The sequence below is a fragment of the Maylandia zebra genome, linkage group LG12 (assembly GCF_041146795.1).
Source record: "Maylandia zebra isolate NMK-2024a linkage group LG12, Mzebra_GT3a, whole genome shotgun sequence".
In the NCBI taxonomy this organism is placed as follows: domain Eukaryota; kingdom Metazoa; phylum Chordata; class Actinopteri; order Cichliformes; family Cichlidae; genus Maylandia; species Maylandia zebra.
In genome coordinates this window covers 39,425,358-39,451,468 of record NC_135178.1, presented here as the reverse complement: position 1 = coordinate 39,451,468, position 26,111 = coordinate 39,425,358, and the positions used below count along the sequence as shown (strand labels likewise).

Sequence of the window (26,111 nt, the reverse complement as noted above, 5' to 3'; positions counted from 1 at the left end):
AAACATGAGACAGAAAGTGAACACACGTTTAGATTTAAGAGATTAAACAGTGCTGAAAACACAGAGATTGTTTCTAATGATGAAAGTCATTAGATCTAAACTAGAACTTGATTGGGCTGATAAAGATCAGCATTTCCTTCCACTGAATATCTGCATCTTTTCTTCTTCTAAAATGGGACAAAATGTGAATTCAACATGAACATACACAACAAAGAAAAAGACTTACAAACAGCATTAAAACAGCTCATAGTGGTAGCTGGGTTAGCTCGAGGACGTGTTTCATACCTGGTGAGGTTTGCATTTGGCACACTTACGTACAGATCGACACATCACATCAGAGCAGTATTAACTTAGTTATTACAACACGCACACAGCTCAGTCGGGCCTGGTTTTGAACCCGGTCTTCATTGAAGCAGAGTGTTGTACTTCTTCCTGTTTGCACTTTCTTCAGCTGTCTGAGAATTTGGGATAAGACAGAATGAATAGTTTTGCATTAAAATGTCCCACCTCACTCCTCACACACAAACATCACAGACGTTAGTGTAGCTGCTGCACGTTTATCTTCTAACCTGAGCAAATGTTTGACAGTAAATGTCTTTAACATCCGGGTGAGGAAATCCCCAAAAAGCCGACTGTGTTCATGTGGACGTCGCGTTTTCAGTGGGAGAAACATTTTGTCATCATCCCAGTCGGATGACAGGAAAACATTCCCTTTTACATCCACCCTGGAATGCTCAGTCACTATCTTCTCCTAATAGAAACACACGAGGGATGTTTGAGTTTGTGTTATTATAGTTTTGTAATTTCTAATAAATGTTTCTTTATGTTTCACTTTTCTTTATACAATTTATTTTAGCTTCAGGCAGTTTGAACATGTTTAGTTTTAGTCTATTTAATTATTAGTATAATAATCAAAGTTGTGACATGACAGGGAACACTGTCACAGATAGTAAGATCAGAAACTTTATTTCACAGCAGACATTTTAAAATGGGGACTTTGAACAAGGGCTGAGAGGAGGCAGCCCACGGTCCCAAGAAGAGATCAATCAATCAGCTTCCACCCAGCAATAAAACACTAAAAATGAGACTGAAAAGGGAAAACTAAACTTGCATGAACACCAGAGCCTTCCTCAGGGTCAGGCCTAGCAGCATCCTCTGCTTCCCCTGAAGAATATTCTCAAAGGAGATGTTGTTAATGAACATGACACGAGCGTCTGGAAAAAAGCATCTCAAGCTTGCGAGGAAATGGAGGCGATGGTGTTCTGCATTCCTATTCCCAGCCTCACGGGAAGGCAACTTGCTTCCTCTCTCACGCTGGAACACGAACAACCCTCGCTGTATATTTTTGCTGCGAGCAGCTTTAATCAGCTCCCATCAAAAAGCAAGTCCAACATGTCTGTGAGTTATACTCTGCCTGTTACTCCTTTTTTAATCAAGTCCTGCCATCTGGCTTTTTAGTTAGAGTCACCTGTTGTCCATCAGTCAGGGTTCCAATCACATAATTATACTGATAATTATATAGACTAAAAATAAATATTTGCCTGAAACTAAATTAAATTGTAAAAGGTAAAGTGAAATATAAAGAAATGTTAATTAGAAATTGCAAAACTATAATAACACAAACCTCAGAAAATAAAACTGAGGTTATTGTACTCGGCCCTGAAAATCTTAGAAATATGGTATCTAAGCAGATTCTTACTCTGGATGGCATTACCTTGGCCTCCAGTAACGCTGTGAGGAACCTTGGAGTCATTTTTGACCAGGACATGTCCTTCAACGCACATATTAAACAAATATGTAAGACTGCTTTCTTCCATTTGTGCAACATCTCTAAAGTTAGAAATATCCTGTCTCAGAGTGACGCTGAAAAACTAGTTCATGCATTTACTACTTCCAGGCTGGACGACTGTAATTCATTATTATCAGGATGTCCTAAAAACTCCCTGAAAAGCCTTCAGCTGATCCAAAATGCTGCAGCAAGAGTCCTGACAGGGACTAGAAAGAGAGAGCAGATTTCTCCTGTTTTGGCTTCCTGTTAAATCCAGAATTCAAAATCCTGCTGCTCACATACAAGGTCTTAAATAATCAGGCCCCATCTTATCTTAATGACCTTGTAGTACCATATCACCCTATTAGAGCGCTTCGCTCTCGCTCTGCAGGCCTACTTGTTGTTCCTAGAGTATTTTTCTTTTTGCTAAAGCACATAGTTAGGGCTGGATCAGGTGACCCTGAATCATGGGCTCATATGATTGTTGGGTTTTTCTCTGTATGTATTATTGTACGATCTACTGTACAACATAAAGCACCCTGAGGCGACTCTTTGGCGAAATATAAATAACATTGAATTGAAAAATTGAAAATTGAATTATATTATTATGTGTAAGGCATATAAGAAACACTATGTGTGTGTGTGTGTGTGTGTGTGTGTGTGTGTGTGTGTGTGTGTGTGTGTGTGTGACAGCTGCAGAGAGGAAGGACCTGCAGAAACGCTCCTTCATGCATCCAGGATCTAGTTCTTAGTTTAGTTTACATTAACTATAACTACCCTGGTGTGTGTGTGTTGTGTACATTTTCTTACAAACGGGGGTCACTTATGTTACCTGATGGTGGTCTTCACTGATGAGACCATAACAGCTGATCAGGGCCAACTGAGCGTCAGGCTCAAACTGCAGGTTTACTTCAGCAGAACAGATTCTTCACATTATAACCAAAGATCCAAAAAATACTCAGAAATTTCACCTTATAGAAATTAACTTAGACCAAAACAGTTATCCTGGAGCTCTCTCTCATTTCACTCTTTGCTTCATTTTTCAGGACTTTAACACCTTCTTGGTACATATCGAGAAACAGAAGGTACAAGACTGGCTGCTGGGTGGTTCAGAGATCTCACACAGCTACAACCAAAAGCTTCTGATCATGACCGACAGAGAAAAATCCACCAGTGACAGAGTCCAGCAGGAATACAGCATGGATCCTCATTACTCCGTGAAAGTCACCAAAGACTGCCTGTTCAACGACTCCTGTGTACCAGCAGCAGACGGCTACACTGTGGTCAAAATATTTGGAAGTGTTTCAGAAGATGGACAAACTGTGTCTGGACTTGATGGATCTTCACTTGCAAAGCTGATGTTGAAACCATCTCTGGAAGCAGCTCCAGTTTTCTCTCTCGATGGAAACACAACCACACAGTTCCACCAGAACTTCATTCGGGTTTTTATGCTCCGCGGCCTCCAAACAGTCTTAGAAACCAACCAGAACAATCAGCAGATTTACCAGGTGATGGATCGACCTGACTCCGTTTCCAGCTACAAAATCCCACAAAGACCAGCTGATCACACCACACAGTATGACCACCAGCAGATCGTAATGATGGAAAATGACCCTGTGGTCAGAAGAGCTGCTGAATATTTGTATGAGAAACATCCAGCAGTTAGTTCTGTCTATGTTCTTGATGAAAACCAAAGACCCAAACTGATCCACGGTGAACCAGTGTCTCTGTCAGAGGACAGCAGACTGGTGCTGGTAGGTCATGGTGAAAAAGACAACGCAAGAGAAATGAGACTGTCAGGATACAGTTCAGGAGAGGTGGCACAAATCATCCAAAGGACAAACAGAGGCAGCGATAAAATCAAAACAACGAGTGTGGTGGCCTGTGAGGTCGGATCAGACCAACGATTCGTGGAAACTCTGCTGAGGGACCTCCGTAAAAATAACATCAAGACAGAGCTTCATGTGAGGGACGCTCTCGTCCAAGTCACACACACAGGAAGGAAAATCACTCAGGAAATCTCTCCAGAGGGGCTGCAATGGAGACATAAAGACAACAGCAAGAAAGTGGTGGCAATACTTGATCGCAATGGAGATGTAATAATGAGAAACGAGCCTGGAAGTAAAGGAGAGGCTGTTTTTACCAATGAAAGAAACTTTCTGGGTGGAGGAGAAAACTGGGGAAACAAAAAACCAGCAAAAAATTTTATAAGAGAAGACAGCTGGCCAGATGAACCAAAGAGGTTTGTTAACCCAGAGGTTTTTAAGAAGATTGACCAAAATAAAGTTAAGATGAAATCTGCCATTGATGACCTCGAGGCACTGTCTTGGGGAATCTTTCACTCAGATCAACCAGCACCAGAGAAAATCAGTGTCAACAACCCAGGAGAAAAAAGAGATTATGAAATAGGGAAAAGAGAAAAAAAGATTATAAATGGGAAACCTGAAACAACTATTACTTGGATAGATAATGAAGGTGAAAAAAGACAAGTCCTTAATGAATGTTATGAGATTAAATCAGGAGAAGATGTTAAAAATATAATACGTCATTATGCAAAGAATGGAGAAGAAAAGACTACATACCTGAAGATCAATGACTGGATATATGAAGTTGACCCTAAGAGTCTGTACGTGTATCCAGTTGGAAAAAAGCTTGACAACAATCAAATAGGAAACAATAATGTAATTGATGATATTAAGAAATGTATTAATGAACAGGCGGGGAACGAAAGATACCCAGACATGCGAGACAAGATTTTTAGAAATGTAAAGAATGAGGAAGAAAAAAACCAACAAAAACAAAGATATGCTGAATATGTAGAAAATACTTTTCTTGGGGAGCACCCAGATGTTTTTAAAGGACATCTGACAGGTCACGAAAGACTGTCCATGGAGGCCTGGTTCACCACGTATTTCACTGCAACAGTTATATCTGAATCTGCGAGAAATTTCCGAACATTCCCTCTGACTCTTATGGCCCTGGATCTGGTTCGAAACAATAACGATAATACCCGAAAGAAAGGTCGGAATTTTTTCTTTGACAATCATCCAATGACAAGAGGAGGCAGTTGGATTGACCCGAGCAGACGAGGATTCGCAGGCTCAGCAACACATGAAGATTCCAGCAAATTAAGAAATTATGTAAACCCTAAAACCGAGGAGCAGCTCATGGGTGACCTTGTTAAACTTGTAGAACGAGAGGGTAACTTCTTTACAGAATGGAAGAAAACCGTTGGTAATGGTGAAAGTGATGTGGTGAAACGCATGACTGAACTTTCAAACACCTACAAAACAATGACGGATAATTCAGACTTTCAAAAAAAATACAATGATTTCAAAACAGACACCAAGATTACACAACCTGAAGATCACAGAAAACCTTCCACATCTGGAACACTGGGAGGATACGATGATGGCTACGTCACAATGCGAGACCTGAATTCAGCCTCAGAATTAGAAAATACCTTCAAACATGAATCTTATTTCTCGAGAGCATCTGCATCGTTGGCTGAAGACGTCCATGCTGCACTACAGCACAAATATGGTGAAACTCTGGCAGGAATGCACCTTCAGGAGGGAACAGCCCGAATAGAAAACGGACAGTTTGTATGTAAGCTCGTGTCAGAGAGACCTGGTGCTGAGCCCGTGGAGTTCAGGGCTGATTTATCACCACAGAGTCAACATTACAGTGAAAAGATGTTGGAGAACATTGAGACATCAGTGCATGAGATGGAGCAGCACAGTTCAGCAGCCTCCCATCAGGTCAACAAGTATGTAGAGAGGACTGGAACTGCTGTTGGAGCTCTGGGTCTCATGCTGGGACTGAAAGGAGCTGCTCGTGCCTTTGAAGAGGGAAACATCAAAGATGGTGTGGTGGGGTCTTTGCAGACGGCTCATGGAGTGACGGCTATGACAACATCTGCTATTGCAAGCAAAGCTTTGACCTCAGAGTCAAGAATCGCAAAAGCAATCATGAGGAGTCCTGCAATGAAGCGTTTTATGACAGTTATACCAATAGTGGGAATTGGATTTGGGATCTACAATGTAGAACAAGATTTGGAGAGAGGAGATGCTCTGGGATACATTGACGCTGCGTTCGATTTATACATGGTTGAGTTAGATGTTGTTGAGCTTGTTCAGCCTGAACTGGCACCTTTCATCGCACCTATAAATCTGGCTCTATCAGTAGTGCGGATGGCCATTGATGATGTTTATATGGGCATCCAGAATGAACTGAAGAGCCTCAAAGCAGACGCTGGAGTTTTGGACAAAATAGCTGCTGTTTTTGTTGGCTTTGGAAAAGGGATCATGCACTTTGCTATACATGTGGCTAGTGTGTTTTATGACTGGCGTTATGATGAAATTGAGGAGGGACGAAGACTTGTTGCAGAGATCTCAGATTATCACCAATATTATAAAGTCACAAAGCAACAGGATGGAACGACAGCCATTGATTTTGCTGCTGGCGCCTCCTCCTGGAATGGAGGCGGTATTAACTTCTGCCTCGCTGATGAGGGTCAGTCTGAGCTCTGCATGGACTATTTTGTTTCTTATGATGAGAGTCCAAGAAGACAATGCTGGAGCATTAACACAGATGGAAGCAAAGATATAATTCTTGGTCTGGGAGAGTCACATGGATTAGAGCACAAAACACTAAAGAAAAAAGTACTCATATTTATACCAGCTGGATCTGTGACAGTGGTTTCAGGTTATGAAGCTGTTTCCTATTCGAGGTACGGGACATACAGGGGAAACAGAGACTCTAATCGATTTTTTGCAGTTCAGAAATCACAGGACGAACATATGATTGAAGTCATGTTGAGCTACTATTACAGACTTCATGGGGAACCAGGGGATGACACATTCTTCCTCGGTCCACAGAGAAGTTATGTCGAAGGCTCAGGAGGAAGGGACACCTACATCATTCCTGAGAATGGAGGGAAAACGGTCATTAACAACTACGATCCCTCCAGAGCACAAGACACTCTGCATTTCAGAGTCGCCTACAGCCACATTTCTGTGTCTAAATCAGGAAACGATGTTGTGCTGATGTATGAGGGCAGTCATACTGTAAGAATACAAAACTGGTTTTTAGGAGAAGATTATCGTCACATGGACATGATGTCAGGAGACGGAGTCTTATTTGAGATTTCCTCCACGGTGGTTTCTTCAGTTCAGCTGGTGGCTAGAAGAATTAACAAGATGTTCGAGGCACGCGGTGCAGTTGTTGATGCATCACAGCCACTTTTACACACAGTTACAAACATCTTTGGGTCTCAGTATAATGATGAACTCATTGGAAATGGAGAAAGGAACCTGATAGATGGGGGAGGAGGGCGAGATCTTCTGATTGGTGCTGAAGGAGAAGACATTTACATGGTGAAAGGCAGAAACTTTTCCTTTGTGCTCATTGAAAATTACTCCAGAGACGAGAAAACTGACCTGGCCATCATAGAAGCAAATCTTCATACGTTTGGAGTCAGGGTAGAACGTGATGATGTTCATCTGTTGGCTCAGCATGGCAGCACAGCGTTTCATGTTACTGTAGTGAACTGGTTCAGGTCATCAGCACACAGACACTTACTGTTCATTACAAAGGATCTGATCACCTTCACAGTGTCAGATAACAAAGCTGACTGCCTGCAGAGGAACATCTTCACCACATGTATAAAGAGCCTCAGCATTGACTACAGCAGCTCCCCATCTCCTCTGGAGGTGGACCTTGAGAAGGATGAGGCTTTGGACAGCGTGACAGAGATCCGCGGGTCAAACTATAGTGATGTCATCAAAGGAAACAAAGAACACAACGTTCTTGTCCCTGGATTAGGAGATGATTTCATTGAGGGGAGAGGAGGAGAGGACTGGTACGTTATCACAGCAGGACAAGGAGTGAAAACCATCAACAATCTATCACCAGATCTAACCTTGGACCTGCTCTTCCTTAAAGAACAATATCAGGATATAACATGTAGATGTGAAGGTCAGAGCATCATCGTTCAGGTACACGGCAGAAGAACTGTTATTTTACAGAACTGGTTTAAATCAAAGAAATATCAGCACCTGCAGATCAAGACCAGTGATGGAGTAACAGCTGAACTGAAGCCCAGCATCAGCAGCTGTGGATGGGATTTAATGCTGCCTTTAACCATCGACTACAGAAACCTGAGTCCTGAACTACTTCCAGTAAACTATGACAATCTATGCATGTATTTTTATAAAAAGATAGTTTACTCAGATCAAAAAGCAAGGATTTATTTTGATAGAGGCAACTGCATGCACTGGGGGAAAGTGATGATTATGAATGATGTTGAATCAGTGAAAGAAATGTACGGCTCCTCAGGATTTGACATCATGGATGAGTATTTATTTCATCCACACACCGGGAGGGGCACTGATGATAGGAGGAAACTCAGTGACTCAGTGAAAGAAATGTACGGCTCCTCAGGATTTGACGTCATGGTTGGAAACAGCAATGAGAATTTACTGGATCCACACACCGGGGGGGCACTGATGATAGGAGGGGAAGGCAAAGACACCTACATAATCAAACATAGGGATGAAAACATGGTAATCATTGATAACTTTGCAGAAGATCAGAAAACTGACACTGTGCTGGTAGATATGGATTTCCTTGATGGAAGTCGAGTCATACTGTACTCAACAGTTTTAATGGAACCAACAAGACATGATGTTCATGTTAGAATCATGAAAAATGAGGAAAGATTAGAATTCATTCTCCGTAATTATGCTAAAGGTGAAAAACATCAGCATCTAGAATTTCAGAGCTCTGATGGCGTCCATTTCAAACTCAAGTCTCTAAACTCATCTGAAGACGACTCTTTCTATCAGGTAGAAGCTTTCAAAGTGACTCTCACACAGTCTCCGGTGGACTGTCGTTTGGACCTCAGCGCTCAGAGAAATCTGTCAGAGGTTCACACAGTGCAAGGCTGCCCCTCCCAGTCGAATGTTATAATAGGCAACAACCGAGACAACGCTCTGATTGGTGGGTGGAAGGACGACGCCTTGGATGGAGGTGATGGAGATGACACGCTGGTAGGAGGAAATGGAGCTGACATCCTGATTGGTGGGAGAGGAGACGACACTCTTTATGGTGAAGATGGAAATGACACACTGATGGGAAACTCTGGCCGGGACGTCTTCCTTCCTGGACCAGGAGCTGATCTGGTGGACGGAGGTCCAGGCAGAGACTCGGTTCTCTATCGGGGTGATCATGAGAAGGGTGAAGGGGTTTATGTTAACCTGCTGACGGGCCAAGGCCACCATGCTGACGCTGAGGGCGACGTGTTGAAGGATGTGGAAACTGTGGTCGGCACCATCTATTCGGACATCTTAGTGTCTGGTTATGAAAGTTCTCTTCTCAAAGGCTCAGATGGTAACGACATCTTGGTGTCCACCGGTGGAGATTATCTGGTTGGAGGTGATGGAAATGACATTTACATGTTCACTTTCAGCAACGGCTCAGTCACCATAGACAACTGTGCAACAGACAACGCCACAGATGTTTTGTACCTGAGCTCAAATTCAAGTCCAGAGTTTGACTGCCAACTATTATCTGACCGAGTCCTGCTGACCTTCTTTGGATTTGATCAATCAACTGTAAAAATTGCACTGCGAGGCTGGATTAGTGATGATGATGAATGTGGCCATTTGGTGCTGGTGTTCAGGGAGGTGGAGGCGTCGGTGGACATGCTGCTGCAAGAGTGCCAGTATAGAAAGAAGGAATCACTTTGGTCATTGATCATAACCTGGGCTATCTGCATCACTCTTCTTGTCTTCCACTTGGCTTTTGCTTTACAAGGGTCTCGAAAATTAATCAGAAAAGCACAAAAACAAAAAAGACAAAAAGAAGATGAAACTAATGTTGAAGCAGAGTCAGCACCAACAGTAATGTAGACTGCTGCTGCTGCAGGTCACACATTCTTTAAACATGTGATTTCACAAATAAGTTCTTTTTATACTTATAATTATACTCACTTTGCTAGTTACTCTAAATGTTGAGCTAATCATGAGTATTCTTGCTTTCTAAAGTCTAAATCTGTCACGTTTATTAATCAACTGCAAACTAAAGGAAAGTTCCTGTAATCATAGATCCTGAATGTGTCTGGTTCAGTTACCCAGAGTAACCGAGGAGTCGTTCAGCTTCAAACATCTTTAAATTACACAAAGTCGACAAACTGTGGACAAACGTGCCAAATACCAAAGAAAAGAACTGCACTTGGTGTCGTTGGGATTTACCACCGTGGATCATTAGACACTGTTTGTGTGAATTTCACAGCTTGAACAAGCTAGTCGAGTTCTTACCAAACATGTACCTGACATAACACTGATCGTCTTTTATTGCTTTTATTTACTGTAACGGCTGCAAATTTCTGAGCTTATTCAGAGGTGGAGAGTGTGAGCTGTTTTGTAATGTGGACTCATCTCCCCACACCATTAAAATTGATTTTTCATGCTATATACACATATATTTTGTAATAGTTGAACAATAAACATTTACTGTCACTGATTTGTGCTGTATGGTGATGTTAAGTGTAACCACCACTCTGATCCATCCATCTATTCACTTCCACTTATCCTTTTCAGGGTCGCGGGGTCACTGGAGCCTATCCCAGCCATCTTAGGGCGAGAGGCGGGGCACAGCCTGGACAGGCCGCAGTTGTATTATGTATTATTTTAATATTAATGTCAAGTGAATGGGATTTTTTTTCTTAGTCCATTGTGAAATGTAGAAAATCACATAGTAATTTAATTCAATTCAGCTTTATTTAGACAGCACCAAATCACAACAACAGTCCCCTCAAGGTGCTTTATACTGTAAAGTAGACCCTACAATGATACAATCATATGACGTCCAATGAGCAAGCACATCCAAGATGACAGAGTCCCCGGGTGGAGCGCCCTCAACCATCCAACCCACGGACTCCAAGACTCTGACTGTTGCTCGGTGCAGAAGCACAGGCAACAGTCAGGACCCGTTCCCTAACCAGAAGGCGCAGGGAACACACTCTCTCGTACAGAGCAGCAAGCTGAGGGGACACTCAGCCCAGCACACTGCCTCTCACCCGGGCAACTCCAGCCTGAGACAGTCCTGGCCGCTGCAGCACACGTTAACCCAGTAAACCTATCCCAGGCAGGGGGAACTGTTCCCTGATGTTCATCAGCAGCTGTTCTCACAGGACAACATCTGCAACATGATTTATAAAATATGGTCCTGGACATGTAAAGTATTTAAAAAGTAATTAAACAACCCCAGCCTGAAACAAACACAACAATAATACTGAGGGGGAATATTTGTCCTCAGAGGAATTATGTTTACTTGCAGCACTTTTACGTCCACTGAGGTGTTTTCATTGTGTTTTATTGCCTAAAGCTGGCTAATAATAAATGTTTATGTAGCTGTAAATGTGATAATATTTTACAATTCTTCAGCCATAAAGGAGTGTAGAAAGTGAATGACTGATAACATGTGAAGTGGCTGGCAGAGTGCAGACAGCTGCACATTTACAGTTTTTCTGCATCGCTTTAACAATAATAATAATAATAACTTTATTTATAAAGCACTTTCAAACAAAGTGCTGAACAGTTACATGGATTCAACAGCCACTTTATTAGGTACATCTGTTCAACTGCTCGTTAATGCAAATATCATTTAATCAGCCTGTAATGAATCAGCAACGTTAAAGCATGTCGACATGGTCAGAACAGCCTGTTGGAGTCAAACTGAGCATCAGGAGGATGACTGGACGAGGCTCTTGATACGGGCCGAGTATTTCAGACGCTGCTGGACTTTTCCCTGCTGTGGTCAGTGTTGGGAAGGTTACTTTTAAAATGTATTCCATTACAGAATACAGAATACATGCCCCAAAATGTATTCTGTAACCTATTCCGTTACGTTACTCAATGACAGTAACGTATTCTGAATACTTTGGATTACTTAATATATTGTGGCGAGTTCAGACAAGGAGGAGACGGAGGTATCGTTTGGTCTTGCTTCCCGTGAGCTAGCCAGGGAGCACAGCCGTTTATTACATTTGCAGAAGAACACACTGCCACTAGCTAACTGCTCAGCGCGGCAACCACAACACACATAGGGCGCCCTCTGACCCCGGAAGGACACACCGTCGCAGCGAGAGGGCGTCACCCGTCACCATGGCAACATACACAAAACATAACTGTACAAGCAGAACCCCGAACAGCCCTGACCCGCTACAATATTATCATGCTTTTTACAACAACGTGAATGTACTATTGCTGTGTGATTTATTACTATTACTGAAGGTCCGCGACTCTGAACTGTAGTAAAGGGACCTCTGACTAATGCTGGGCTCACACTGTGCGATTTTTGGCCCATTTTGAGCCGATTTTTGAGTCGTGCGATCGTTTTGGCGATCGGCCCGATTTTGGCCTTCATCGTGCGTCGTGCATCGTGTAGTATACGTGGGGTAACGAGAAGCGATTGACACCTCACGACCAGCTCCCGATCATCAATCGCTTGGTCGTGAGGGTGTCACCGCAGTTTGCCACACTGCGCACGCGCAAACACAAATGTCAGCGAAAAAGACGGCGTAGCACGGCAGTGCAGCGTGTGATCTGGACACAAGCGATGGAGGCACAACCTGTAGAACCATCCGAGCCCTTTCGATGTGGCCTCACAAAATTATCACGACCACAACAACCGTGAAAATAGTTGGATCTACACTGCTGCTCAATCACAGCTGCCTGACCAATGTTTTTCATTAGCAATTTAGCAAAGTTGATGGTGGTGGTGTGTCTGTGTGAGTGAAAGACGGAGAGGGAGAGCGAGCGACAGAATTTCTATTATAACCTTCATTTTATGGACGCACAGTGTGAGCACTCAGGTCGCATCAGAGCATCGGGCCGTATAGTGTGAGACCCTGCATCGTGACCTATGAACTTCTAACCCCTGCGAGTCAATCGTACAGTTTGAGCAGGAGCTGAATCGCGCGACTGAAAAAATCGCACAGTGTAAGCCCAGCATAATACGGCGGGGTCCCTGTCGGCTCGTAGCCAAAAAATAGCTTTACTTTGTTGTGTGGGTCAACTTTTCTTGCGACAGACAGAGAGAGGCGTTGAAAGGCTCCAACGGAACTTGTTGTTTTCGGAGGAAAACACGAACACGGTGTACAGTCGAGTCTTAATAGCTTACTTACAGCTGGGCTCGTCAGGCTCTCTTCTTGGCTGCAGTGGTTATTATTATATTTACATGCTTCCAGCTCCCGTTTTTCCTCGATGACAACTCGTACCTTTCCACTCGCCTTTTTCTCCCTCCTCACGCTCACAGACACATAACGTGTATGGCAGTCCATTCTCCCTGCAACACGGACTACACTGCCCATGATGCTACATTCTTTAGAGCTATGCTTGTAGCATTCTGCCTGTTAGCTTAGCACAACAACAACGAAAAGGCGCTCTCTCACCCAGGAAACACACAGTCGCAGAGAGAGAGAGAGCGTCGCCCTGTAACCATGGCAACCGTAACGCTGCCGCCTGGAACAACAGAACGTAGCTGTCAAACAAAACCCAAACAGTCCTGACCCGCGACAATATGAAACAGGAAAGTACCGCAGTGTAATCCATTTATTTCAACAAAGTAACTGTATTCTGAATACCACCTTTTTAAACGGTAACTGTAACGGAATACAGTTACTCATATTTTGTATTCTAAATACGTAACGGCGGTACATGTATTCCGTTACTCCCCAACACTGGCTGTGGTTTACAGAGAGCGGCTGAGACAGGAAACATCCAGTGAGGAGCAGTTCTCTGGGTGAAACTGGCTCGTAGAATGAGCTCGAGACAGGTGATAGGAAGGCAACAGTAACTCAAACAACCGCTCGTTATATACAAGTTATGCAGATGCGCATCTCTGAAAGCACAACACATCAGACCATGAAGCAGAGTGGCTACAGCAGCAGAAGACCACACTGTGGGCCACACCTGTCAGCTAACAACAAGAAACTGAGGCTACAGCTCACATGTGACATAAGCCTTAGAGTCTACGGCTTCTTTCTTCACTGACAGGTTTCATATTCATGTCAAAACGGAACTGACAAACAAACAGTAGAGGGCAGCAACATCCCAGCGCTGTGTGTATTCTGCCTAAATACAGAAGCCGAAGAAGAGAAGCGGCTGTTGTCAACAGTGTGGCCGTATGGCTGCGTTATCTTTACGGTAGCCTGTGTGTATGTGAGGTGATACTACAAACATATTAGTGTCCATTACTGAGAGGCTCGGATCAGACGGTGCGTTTAGTCCCCGAGCAGCGACAGCCATGGCTCATCTCACCCAGAACCCCGCGGATAAAGAGCGGTAAGTCCAGGACCCTGGCTAAGCTACAGCTAACAGAGCTAGCCGGTTTCTCGTGCGGACTCTTGTGGAGAATTTTAAACATTTAAGGAAACAATGCACCTACAAACGACACGTGCTTATTTTAAGATGTTGAAGCACACATGTGGATCCTGGGAGGCTGATCTTCAGTTCGGCATACAGTCCCGCAGCTTTTAACTGAAGCTCCACGGAAAAAGGTTGTTTTAAGGGTTTAAATGTTCACTTCAGAGCCGAACCTCGACGATGAAACGCCGGTGAAACGAGGACATTAGGATAAGCTGACACTGAGTTTTTAAAGGACTTTTAGTGAAATGTCTTTCATGCCGATATTTAAATCGTTTTGTACTGAGCTGTGTGTAAAGTCACGGGGAACAGAGTGAAAGTTAAATTGCGCATTTTCTACATGAAGTTTGGCCTGTGGTCCTCATCCTTAAGCATGACGTGTGATTAGAAGCTTAAGCTTGATGTTTACAGACCGCCTTATTTTTAAAGCTAAAGGGACGAAATGTGATCAGAGTCACATTAATGTGCAGAAAGTTTGCTGAACGTTCCGGTTCGGAGAGTTTGATCAGATCTGTGGAGCTTACAGGATGTTTCCCTCCTCAGTCAGAGGAGCTGGTACCACAGAGATCTGAGTGAAGAGCGGAGAAACCAAACTGGAAGACAAAGGTCTCATGTCTTTGTTTTGTTTACAAGCAGACAGACGTTCTTGTAACTTTTAAAGTGCTCTTGAGCAACAGTTCTCCAGAAGGCCTCCATTGTCTTCCCTCATTTTTAGCCCAGTCCTTGTTCCTGCCCGTGTTTATAGTGTGTGTTTGTTATCTTTGTTTTGATGAAGCCTCTGAACTCTGACCTACGAATCACTGAAACGTTAAAAACAGCTCCCAGCTGAAGGCATGAACCCGCGCCGTGCCGACACATAGCAGACCGTTTCTTTAGTCGAGTCTGTGAAAAATGCCAAAAACATCACATTTTGACATAAAATAATATTTTTGATCCAACACGCTGATTCCCAAAGAGCTGATAACGTGGCATATCTCAGCGTGGTGTGGAGCGTTTATTTAGAAGTCTAATGAAAAACTGTACAGAAGAAGAAGTGTGAGGCCTAAAAAACTCTCCAGTGGATCAACAGGATCTGAAAGACCTGACAGAGGCAGGGCGCACTGACAGCTCGCCTCTGTCAGTGCGCCCCAGGCCAGCTGTGGCTACAACGTAGCTGCCATTGCCAGTGTGTGAATGTGTGGATGACTGGATGTAGTGTGAAGTGCTTTGGGGTCCTTACAGACTGAGTAAAGCGCTGTACAAATGCAGGCCATTTACCATTTTTACCATTTGGTGAGTGATTCCAGCCGAGCGATTATTGGATAAGGAGTTCTTACTTAGCGCGCTCGGCTTCATGCATGAGGACGGCCGTCAGTCACTGAGTCGCTGCGTCGTCTGTTTCAGGTTCGTCTGCCTCTATCCCATCTACATCAACAGTAAGAAGACGCTGGCTGAAGGACGAAGGATCTCCGCGGAGAAGGTGACGGTTTAACGTTCACGTGTTTGATGACTACGTACGCTCGCAGCCTGTGTGACATGCTTTTGTAGATGAAAACGGCATAAAGATCATTAGAGCTCGTGCTGTGCGTCTACAGGAGACGCACGACTGCTGGAAGATTCGTTTTTTTAAATAAGTAAAAATCATGAGGCACAAGTGTTGGTAGCATAACATGGAAACAGCCTCTGATAAGCCTGAATGATCGTGTTTGATGTTACCTCTGAAACCTGAGCTGTGATCTTTGAACCTAACTCATCTTCTTTTAAAGCATTTTACAGTCGACTGAAACGCGAGATAAAAGTGAAGAAACTCTTGGATTAAAAAAAAAAAAAAAAGACCAGATGGAGAAAAAAACCCTGAAACAAAAAGTTTCACTGTGAAAAGGTTGATTCTGTCCATGAGCAGTGGGCTGGAGGTCAGCTTATCATCAATGATATGCAAATTCTCATGACCATTGATCAAAGATCAGGGTCATTGATCAGCAGCTGTTAATCATCATGATACGTTTCTCCCACTGAAAACATCCAGATGAACAGAATCAACCTTTTGGGATTTCTTTACCTGGATGACTGATCGGGCATCAGGACATCTGCTGCTCGCTCAAATGTACTAAAGTAAAATAGACAGGAAGTGGCGTGCTGAGTGTGAACGTGCTGCTGTGTCTGCAGGCGGTGGAGAATCCGTCCTGCACTGAGATCAGAGACGTGTTGGCGGCTGCAGGGATGAACGTCTACATGGAGGTAACACCTGAGAACACACACACACACACACACACACACACACACACACACACACACACACACACACACACTCTCTGTAAAACACAGCGTGGTCGGACTCTGTGTGTCTCTTCCAGAACAAAATCCACCCCCGGGAGTGGAACAGGGACGGCCAGTTCAAAGGTCGGGTCAGAGTTCAGATTAAGCAGGCGGACGGCAGCCCGTGTCAGGAGAAGTTCAGCTCACGTGAGTGCTTTTATTTTGAAAGGACACTGCTGCACGTAGACGACATTAGCCGAGGTAAAGGTGTGCCGTTTGTGGTGATCGCAGGTAAAGACGTGATGATCTACGTCGCAGAGATGATCCCCAAACTCAAGACTCGGACCCAGAAGAGCGGAGGAGGCGACACCAGCTCTCAGCAGGGAGAGGGAGGGAAGAAGAGCAAGAAGAAGAAGAAATAGACACAAAATGATTTTGGTTTGTCTTTAAATGTTTTTTTGTTGGTTATTGATTTGATTGGATGAGAATCGGATGGAGGCAGGTTTTTGTTTTTCTTATTCTGCTTCCAAAATGAAAACCTGAATGTTTTTCATGTTCTCATGTTTCATTTATGTTTGAACTGAGGGCTCCGTTCACCTCGTCCAACAGCTTCACACAATAAACGTTTCATTTTCTCTCCTTTTATTTGTTGCCTTCGTGTGTCGACCTCAGAACGAATCCAACAGTGACGTCAGCATCGGCGCGTTCTGATGTTCTCCAGTAATTTCAATACGTTTTTTCAGGTTTAAGAGAACCTAAGTTCTTTTTTTCCCACAGGTTTGACCAATGACTGTAGAAAACATGGACGACCTAATAGCTCCCAAAAAATGAAGCCCAGACGTCTCTATCGCCCCCTGGTGTCTGACTGCAGTATAGGTCATAAACCCGCCTCCTCCATGTTAGCAGATGGGACTGGGCTCAGACTAAAATAAAGATGCTTCCTTTCATCATCAGTAGTTCTCATCACGCTGATTTGTGTTCAGTGGGCTCTTTTCTCACAGGGTGGATTAGTTTTGACTGTCTTAGCACTTTCTCAGTCTCTGCAGCTCACAGCGGGTAAAATAAGTCTTGAACACGTTACCGGTTTTCTAAATATGTTTGTAAAAGTGATGTTGCAATGAAATTCTCTTTCTGTAACAACTCATCCGGTCGACACATGCAAAGAAACCAAAGCAGAGAGAGGTTATGTGTAATAATGAGAAATGTCACAGGAGAAGAGTTGAACACATGAGGAGGACGGAGGTCGTGACCCCAGCTGACATCAGCTGGTTCAGTCCCAGCGGACGGCCGACACAGAGGTGTGTCACACTGTGAGGTGAATGTTAACTGGTAACCACTCAAAGCATAGAAGAGCGCACTTGTGTGAATGAGGGTCCAGAGTCCAAACCTCGTCCAGCATTAACAGCACAGATGTTTGTCTGTGAAGGTTCTCAGTCATCCAGGTCATCATAGTCTAAGGAGCTTGGAAAGAAAAGCGTCTGGACTTCTTTGGGTTGCTTGAAGACCCTACACCACCGGGCAGAACATGTTCCCTCTAAGCCTGAAGGGGAAAAGAAGGAACACACACATGTAAAGGAAGCACTCAAAACATGGTTATCGTAATTGGGCGTTCTTAAAGTCAGCAAAGATGCACCGAAAAGAAGATCAGACACCAGCGAGGGAGGATAAGAAGGACAGATGCAACAACGTTGTATGTAGCCGGTGTATCAGAGAAACTCAGGAGCGTTTTCTCCAAGCATGACATCCCAGTGTACTTCTTTCATAAACTGTTTATGCTGAGTCTGAGTCTGCAGAGGGTCCCAGTGATGTGGAAGACATCATGCCTCGTCCCTGTACCAAAGACGCCACGTCCCAGTGGCCCCCAGGATTACAGGCTCGTGGCACTGACCTCCCACATCATGAAGACCCTGGAAAGGCTCATCCTGGACCAGCTGCGACCCATAGTAAGACCACATCTGGATCAGCCTCGTCTCGGAACTGAGGACGCCATCATCTACCTGCTCAATCGTGTCTACACCCATCTGGACCAGCCGGCGAGCACTGTGAGGGTCATGTTTTTTGACTTTTCCAGTGCTTTCAACACCATCAGGCCGACCCTCCTGGGTGATAAGTTAGCAGCGATGCAGGTGGATGCTTCTCTGGTGTCCTGGATTGTTGATTACCTGACAGGAAGACCACAATATGTACGTCTCCCACAGTGTGTGTCTGACAAGGTGATCAGCAACACAGGGGCACCACAGGGGACTGTCCTCTCCCCCTTCCTCTTCACCCTCTACACCACAGACTTCAGCCACTGCACAGAGACCTGCCATCTTCAGAAGTTTTCTGATGACTCTGCGGTGGTTGGATGCATCAGCAGGGATGATGAGACAGAGTACCGGGCTGTGGTCGACTCCTTTGTCACGTGGTGTGAGCAGAATCATCTGCAGCTCAACGTGGCAAAGACCAAGGAACTGATCGTGGACTTCAGGAAGACCAGGAAACACTTGACCCCCGTTTCAATCCAGGGGGTCAGTGTGGACATTGTGGAGGACTATAAATACCTTGGAGTACACATTGACAATAAACTGGACTGGGCTAAAAACACCACAGCACTTTACAGGAAGGGCCAGAGTCGTCTCTATTTTTTGAGGCGACTGAGGTCCTTCAACATCTGCCAGAAAATGCTGAGGATTTTCTATGAGTCTGTGGTGGCCAGTGCGATCCTCTATGCTGTTGCATGCTGGGGGAGCAGGCTGAGGGTCGCAGATGCCAACAGACTTAATAAACTGATCCGTAAGGCCAGCAATGTTGTGGGGATGGAGCTGGACTCCCTCAAGGTGGTGTCGGAGAGGCGGATGCTGTCCAAGATAAAGACAATGTTGGATAACACCTCCCACCCACTCCATGACATGTTGGTCAGTCACAGGAGCTCGTTCAGTGAGAGACTGAGATTACCCATGATGCACCACTGAACGACACAGGAAATCATTCCTGCCTGTGGCTCCCTGTACAACGCATCCACTTAACACACTGGTTACTGCAACAGCTACACATGTTTCTTTTTCAGCTATTTATTAATAAGTGACTTTTATGCATATATATGGTGCTATTCTTAGTTAGTGTATTGTCTGTCTTGTTAATGTTTGTTTATAATGGAGCACTGTAACAAAAAATAATTTCCCCCATGGATCAGTAAAGTATTCTGATTCTGATACTTCAGACCCAGCAACACACTCAGACACAAACTGGTTCATCACAAAGACAAAACCCCAAAACACAGACTTAACAATGTGGTGTTTGCTGTACAGTGCAGCGAGGAATGCTCAGACCTCTACATTGGAGAGACCAAACAGCCACTTCACAAGCGCATGGCACAACATAGAAGAGCCACCTCCACAGGACAAGACTCAGCAGTCCATCTGCATCTTAAGGATAAAGGACACTCTTTCGAGGATGCCAATGTTCACATTTTGGACAGAGAGGACAGATGGTTTGAAAGAGGAGTGAAAGAAGCCATCTATGTCCACTGCGAGCGACCATCTTTGAACAGAGGCGGGGTTTACGACACCAACTCTCTGCCATCTATAATCCAGTTTTGAGATCCTTCCCAGACGCCTTAACGCCCACTCACATCCTGGGCCATCTGACCTCAGGACATCACATGATAAGGTGGGGCCAGGTTTCACAATGAACACACCCGAAACTCTGGCTGATTGGGACCCACACCCAGTTTCACACCTTGGCTCAGGCGATTAGAGGATCATCAGGGGGTCCTTTTGTCCCTCTGTGGGGGGTCACTCCCACTAGGTTTATATCTGGGACTCTCCACCATTTGACCTTAGAGCTGAAGAAGCTTCTCGGATGAGAGGTGAAACGTCTTCAAGCAACTTAAAGAAGTCCAGACGCTTTTCTTTCCAAGCTCCTTAGACCAAACAGCACAGAAGCTACACCGGGACCCTCACTGGATGGTTTCCGTGGCAGCAGCTCCTTCGGGTGTCGCTTCCGCTTTATTTTTTGCGATTGTTTGATTTGATGATTGTGTTTCTATTCGATTTAAACAAACGATCACGGAATAACAGGACCAGTCAGGAGGTCACCAAGGACCACAGCCACCCGTCATATTTCTTTTCAAGATTTTCTTATTTAATCACTAGTGTACATATATTTATATTTATAGATAAATATATATTTAGTCATCTCTTCTCTTTTGCCACGTCTCTCTAATATTTTGCTCCTTACTATTTTTCTATTTTCTTTATTATTTTATTATATTTTCTCCTACTGCTCGTCAAACACATTTCATTTCAATGTTGACCCTGTGCTAACTTGCATATGACATATAAAACTGAAAACTGAGGTTTCCATAAGTCCTACAGGCCTGAAACGCATCACCACAGTGGCCTGATGTTTATATGCGGTTACTAGGCAACAGGTGAGCGTTGATCGGCTGACCAGCGGACCCGGTGTGCTCCTGATCGATTAACCTGCCCCCTCTCTCACCTCTACGCGGAGTTTCGTCCCGGATGGCCGGGGCGCTCACGGACCCGACCCGGGCTCCGGTGGCCTTCGGGCGGCGGGCCGTGCCGCAGCTGTTCGGGGAGCTGCTGCGGGCCGGGGCTGCGGCGAGGCTCCGGGCTCTGACGTCACTCTGCGACCTGGTGCACGAGCCGGAGCGACTGTACCAGGCTGTTACCGGAGGTAAGAGCTCAGAGGGTCACCGTAAGGTCCGCCCTCTGCACAGGGAGGACAGGTGTGCAGTTCAGGGGAAATCAGGGAGAGAAGGGAGGAGCCGTGACACTGTGCTGGACATCTGCTTTTGAAAACTATAAAACATAACCTGAGGACTTCAGGTGTTTCACTAGCTGTTATTGGCGTGTTTGAAGGTGGGACTTGGGGTGGCACCGGCCCACTCTGAAGTCTGCTGTGACTAAAATGGAGGAAAGTTGGGAAAAGTACAAACTGGTTCTTCTTCTGCAGGTTTTCTGAAGCAGCTGAAGGTTTTGTTCAGGGATGAAGATCCATCAGTCAGAGCAAAAACCTGTGAGCTTCTTCACCTGCTGACCTCACACAGCATCGGCAGGTACGTGCACCGAGACAAACAGGCACGGCACCGGGAGGAAGACGGGGTCATCGGGTCATTCTGTTTAAAACGGAAAAGCAGGAAAGCAAAACACTCACGATTGCAATAAAGAGGCAAACAGATCAAACAACCACATAATGCAAAACAACAGATACACAAAAATGACAACCAAAAACTACCAAAACTAGTAAATAAAGCTTCTCGTGTCTTTAAGACAAACGTGTTTGGAGTCGATCACAGACCAAAGATCCGCTCAAACACTCGAGTTCATCACGAAGAAGCAAACAGAATCTTGTTTTGGAGTTTTTCAGACAGGAGAGAAAATGTTGAGCCTGAAAAGTTGACAAACGGCTGTTCTGGAAAACAGGATGCGACGTGTGAGCAGAATGAAAGAACGATGAAGAGAAAATCTGAACTGCTGGGCTCTCAGTTTCTGCTGTGCTGCGGCCCCACCAGCAGGTGGCGCTGTGACCCAGCTGTGAGGTCCAGGTGAAGCTGAAGCTTGGCTCCTCTTTGTGTTATGGAGCTTTTAAACATGACATTGAAATAAATGTCCGACACAAATGAACAACTTTTTTAAATTATTTGACAATAAATAAACCACCAAATTACACAAAATACTTTTTTTATTAACGCTGTGAAATAACTTTTCAATTTTATTTAATAACCTATTAAAAACAAAGAATTTACCTTTTTTAAAATTATTACGATAAATAAAGCATCACATAAGAGCTAAATCATGAGAGTTGCGTCTGCCTGTGGAACATTAACTAGCAGAGTTTCTTTGATAAATTTAGGATATTTGTTGGGATCCGTTTGTGTCATTTTTTGAATCTTTCTGAAAGTTCAGGAGCTTTAAAGCTGTTCAGGGTTCATGTGTGTGTCCTGTCGCCTCCTCCTGCAGGCAGGCCGTCCTCGCCTCCTCCCTGCTCCCTCCTCTCTGTCAGCTGTTGGACGACTCCTCGTTCTCCTGCAGGAGGAACGTCCACCGAGTGCTGAGCCGCCTCGCTCTGCTGCCTGCAGGTAAGCTCGGATTCTCAGCATCAACCTAACCCTAACCCTGAACTCAAACCTGGAGTTTAATGATTGAGGACTAAGCTGATGTTTGAGGGGTCAGGGGGCGTGTCCTCAGGGCAGCAGGTCACATGCTGCAGCACTCGTACGTCTGTAGGCGTTCATGAGGACAGTTCAGGGCTTAATTGTGGGTTTTCCATGCCGCCCTGCAGGAACAGAGGCTCTCCTTTCTCTGGTGCCTAAACTGATGCTGAAACTCACAAAGGAGGAAGATGAGGAGGTGCAGTTGCTGCTCCTCTCCACCCTCACCCACTGCTCCAGGCTGGACGCCCTGCCGGGGTTGGCCTCCGATGGCGTCTCGCTGCTGGGACGCAAACTGTCCCACCGATCCTCGATCATCCGCCGAGAGGCGGCCGCAGCAATGATGGCACTCAGGTAGATCAGCTCGCTCTGATCCAGGCTGTGCTTTTGTTTCCTCGCCGTGCGCTGGTTTAACCGACTGTTTGCTGGTTACAGCGTTCCCATGGACGGGAAGCGACAGGTCTGCGAGGATGCCGAGGTCCTTCCTGTCCTCGTCGGTCTTCTACGGGACAAAGACGTGGAGGTTCAAGCCAACGCTGCAGGAGTCATCATGAACACCGTCATCATCACCACAGGTACAAACGCACACCGGCTTCCACAACCCTCAACTCAGAAACTCCAAACTTTGAATCAGGATCAGTTTAAGTAAAATCGGTTTTTACATCCACGATCAGTCTGAAGGTATCGACCCAGCTTCAGTTTAGTTCCATGTTTCAAACACAGAAGTATCTGTGACTGCAGGTAAGCAGCGGTGCCTGGACCTGGACGTCCTCCCCGTCCTCCTCGGCCTGCTGTCTGAGAAGCACGGGGACGATGACGAGGAGGAGATGAAGAAGAGGAGGAAGGCCCTCATCATGTACGTCCTTCGTGCGCTCACCTCATTGGCTGAGGCTCCTAACGGCCGCCGCCTCCTCCTGGAGCAGCTCCCCCTGCTGGAGAAGAAGGCTGAGGCTGCGGAGGCGGACCAGGACATCCGGCGGGCCACTCAGACCGCCATCCAGGTCATCACCTGGACTCCATGACCTCTGACCTCCAGAGGTCTCATGGAGTAAGAAAATAAAAAAGCAAAACTCATCACACATTTTCTGATGTCATTGTTAAACATCACATGACCAGCCCAATCAAATCTGGGTGCATCATGGGATATTTCTATAAATGTGTTATAAGAGTACGTTGTTTACTTTAACTGCTGAGGACATTTACTCTAAAGTGTTGTGCTCATAAATGCCAGCATGTGTTCACTGTGTGTTTTCTGACTGAAGAGCTTAAACCTGCATTTGTTCTAATGTCCAGCAGGGGGCGACACCTCCGGCTGAGTAAAGAAGTCTGACGTGTATCGTTAATGTCCGTGAATGTTACAGATTTGTAAGCGATGTGTTTTAGTGGGAACTATGTTTACTGTCTGTCCAATAGAGAGGCGTTACCACGGCAACTAAGAAGGGGACAAAGCTTCAAAAGGCGTCGCGTTTTAACCTGAACTAAAGTCTTACTAACATTAACCAAGTGACACCGTTTAAATGTATTTGAAAAACGAGAAATAAAAAACGTCTCTCACACACGCGATAACATCACCAACACCTCCCAACTCCAAATTTGAACTTTTGTTTTATAAGAGGCGTGGCTACATGGGCGTGAATCAGTACATGCGGGTGAAACGCCGTGTTCAGGGACATGAAATAATGTTCGGAAATTTTGATGGACTCTTAAAAAATAATCACATCATCACATCTCACAGGTGTAGGCCGCACAGCTCATCAGTGCAGAGTACTGCCCCTCAGCAGGCTTCCTGAAGTCATCCAATCAGAAGACAGGGGGCTTAAATTGTGAGTGAGGTGTTAAAGAGACAGAAGCTAAAGCAGCTTATTTCAGACAGCTCCATGAAAGCTCAGATAAAGGATTACTTTGAACTGTTATTCATGGAAAGCCACTTTAGTCATCTCCAGAACACATTTAGAAGAACAGCGAACGTGAAATGAGCCAAATACGCCCACTTTCTACTTAACCTGAAAGGTTTAGGTACAAGTACGTCCCCCAGTATCCCAAATGTAAAGTTTAAATATAATCTGACCTGACCTGTGCAGCGTGTTTCGGATACAAATCAAACTAATTCAGTTTTTAGTCTAAAACAAAGTCATTGATGACAGACTTTATATAAAACCTCTTTGATTTAACTATTGTAGTTTAAATAAATATTTAATATTTAAGTGATATTCAGTATTCTGTATTAGCATTATTAGCAGATGAGCAGGATGATACACACTCTAGAACACAACCAGAGACGTCTGTGACCCCCTCAGGGTCACGCACCAGAGTTTGAGCCCCTGTGAGCGGGATCGCCTTGTTCGTACTGAATGGCGTTTCCTCTCAGACCTGCTGCTCTGAACAAAACTGAGAGCATCCTGACGCTGCAGGTGGTGACATGAAGCCAAACAAACTGCATGAACGAAACAAAAGAGGGAGCCGGAGAGGCCAGCGGTGTTCAAAAGTGTGAAACATGAGTCTGCGCAAGGAAACGTGATTTATATCAGACGAGTTTCCAATGTCTGTCCCTTTATACATAAGAAAATAGCTGAGAACAGAACAAACACAACAGCAGATTATTGACACACTAAGACTGTCTCAGGTCGTCTGTACAGGGAGCTCAGTCAGGTCCAAATAATGGGCGACACGCACTTTAACAAAAATATACAAATGTGTTTAATATAAAGAAGGAAAAATTAATCATAATTAACTGTAATTGATGTGCTGCATAAACAGAGAGAGGGCAGAGACTGACACAGGGAGGCTGGACAGGTGCTCACCGTCACTGACTCCGCCTACCAGGAACCTGCAAGACGACACAGAGGGACAAACACGCATTGCACTAGAACGTGGCAGTGTGGTCAAACAAACACATTAATATCACAAAGATGGAGCATGTGGAGGTTGGTGGCGGCACGGACGGTACTATCCTCAGCAAACACGCTGTGAACGCCTCAAAAATGAAGGACGGAGCTTCAGCCTGAATGGATCACATGATGAACTCTGCACCAATAGCAGACAAGTGCCATGACGCTGGACGTTGATATTATGGATATGTAACTGGCAGTGATGGGAATAACAGTGTTACAAGTAACAGCGTTACTAACGCCGTTATTTTTTTCAGTAACGACTAATCTAGCTAATTACTATTCCTGTCGTTACAACGCCGTTACCGTTACTAACAAGAAAATGTGGTCGCGTTACTATTTTTCAACAAACAGACGGTTGAAGCTGTGTTCAGCTTACAGCATCTTATATCAGCTGCAGGAAGTAGCTGTAAGTAATCTGAGCGCTACAGCTTTAAGCAGCTGTGCTCCCGCAGACGGTGATCACGATCACTGTCTAGCACAACACCTGGAGCTCAGGGGGCAAAACAATCACATACGTGTGTTTTTTTCCTCAATAGTTTTGTCACATTTATGAGGCGACTGCTGTCTCCAGGTAGAAACAGGAGTGATACACCTGCTGCTGTCAGACCTGCAGGTATCAGGCTGTGATG

The 26,111-nt window shown here is 44.9% G+C and overlaps 2 protein-coding genes across 2 annotated transcripts; both read left to right on the top strand.

Moving 5' to 3' along the window:
- The first annotated feature begins 13,907 nt into the window (after positions 1–13,907).
- Positions 13,908–17,077, top strand: srp19 (signal recognition particle 19). The gene is made up of 5 exons (XM_014412449.4): positions 13,908–14,118; positions 15,583–15,658; positions 16,345–16,416; positions 16,533–16,641; positions 16,726–17,077. Exons 1-5 carry the CDS (start codon positions 14,081–14,083, stop codon positions 16,854–16,856), a joined length of 426 nt encoding a protein of 141 aa, XP_014267935.2. The 5' UTR covers positions 13,908–14,080; the 3' UTR covers positions 16,857–17,077.
- A 3,644-nt stretch (positions 17,078–20,721) lies between these two features.
- rsph14 (radial spoke head 14 homolog) lies at positions 20,722–23,923 on the top strand. Its single transcript, XM_024804512.2, has 6 exons — positions 20,722–21,114; positions 21,394–21,496; positions 22,401–22,519; positions 22,723–22,945; positions 23,027–23,166; positions 23,333–23,923. The coding sequence occupies exons 1-6, from the start codon at positions 20,940–20,942 to the stop codon at positions 23,611–23,613; spliced, it is 1,041 nt and encodes a 346-aa protein (XP_024660280.2). The 5' UTR covers positions 20,722–20,939; the 3' UTR covers positions 23,614–23,923.
- Positions 23,924–26,111: the final 2,188 nt, after the last annotated feature.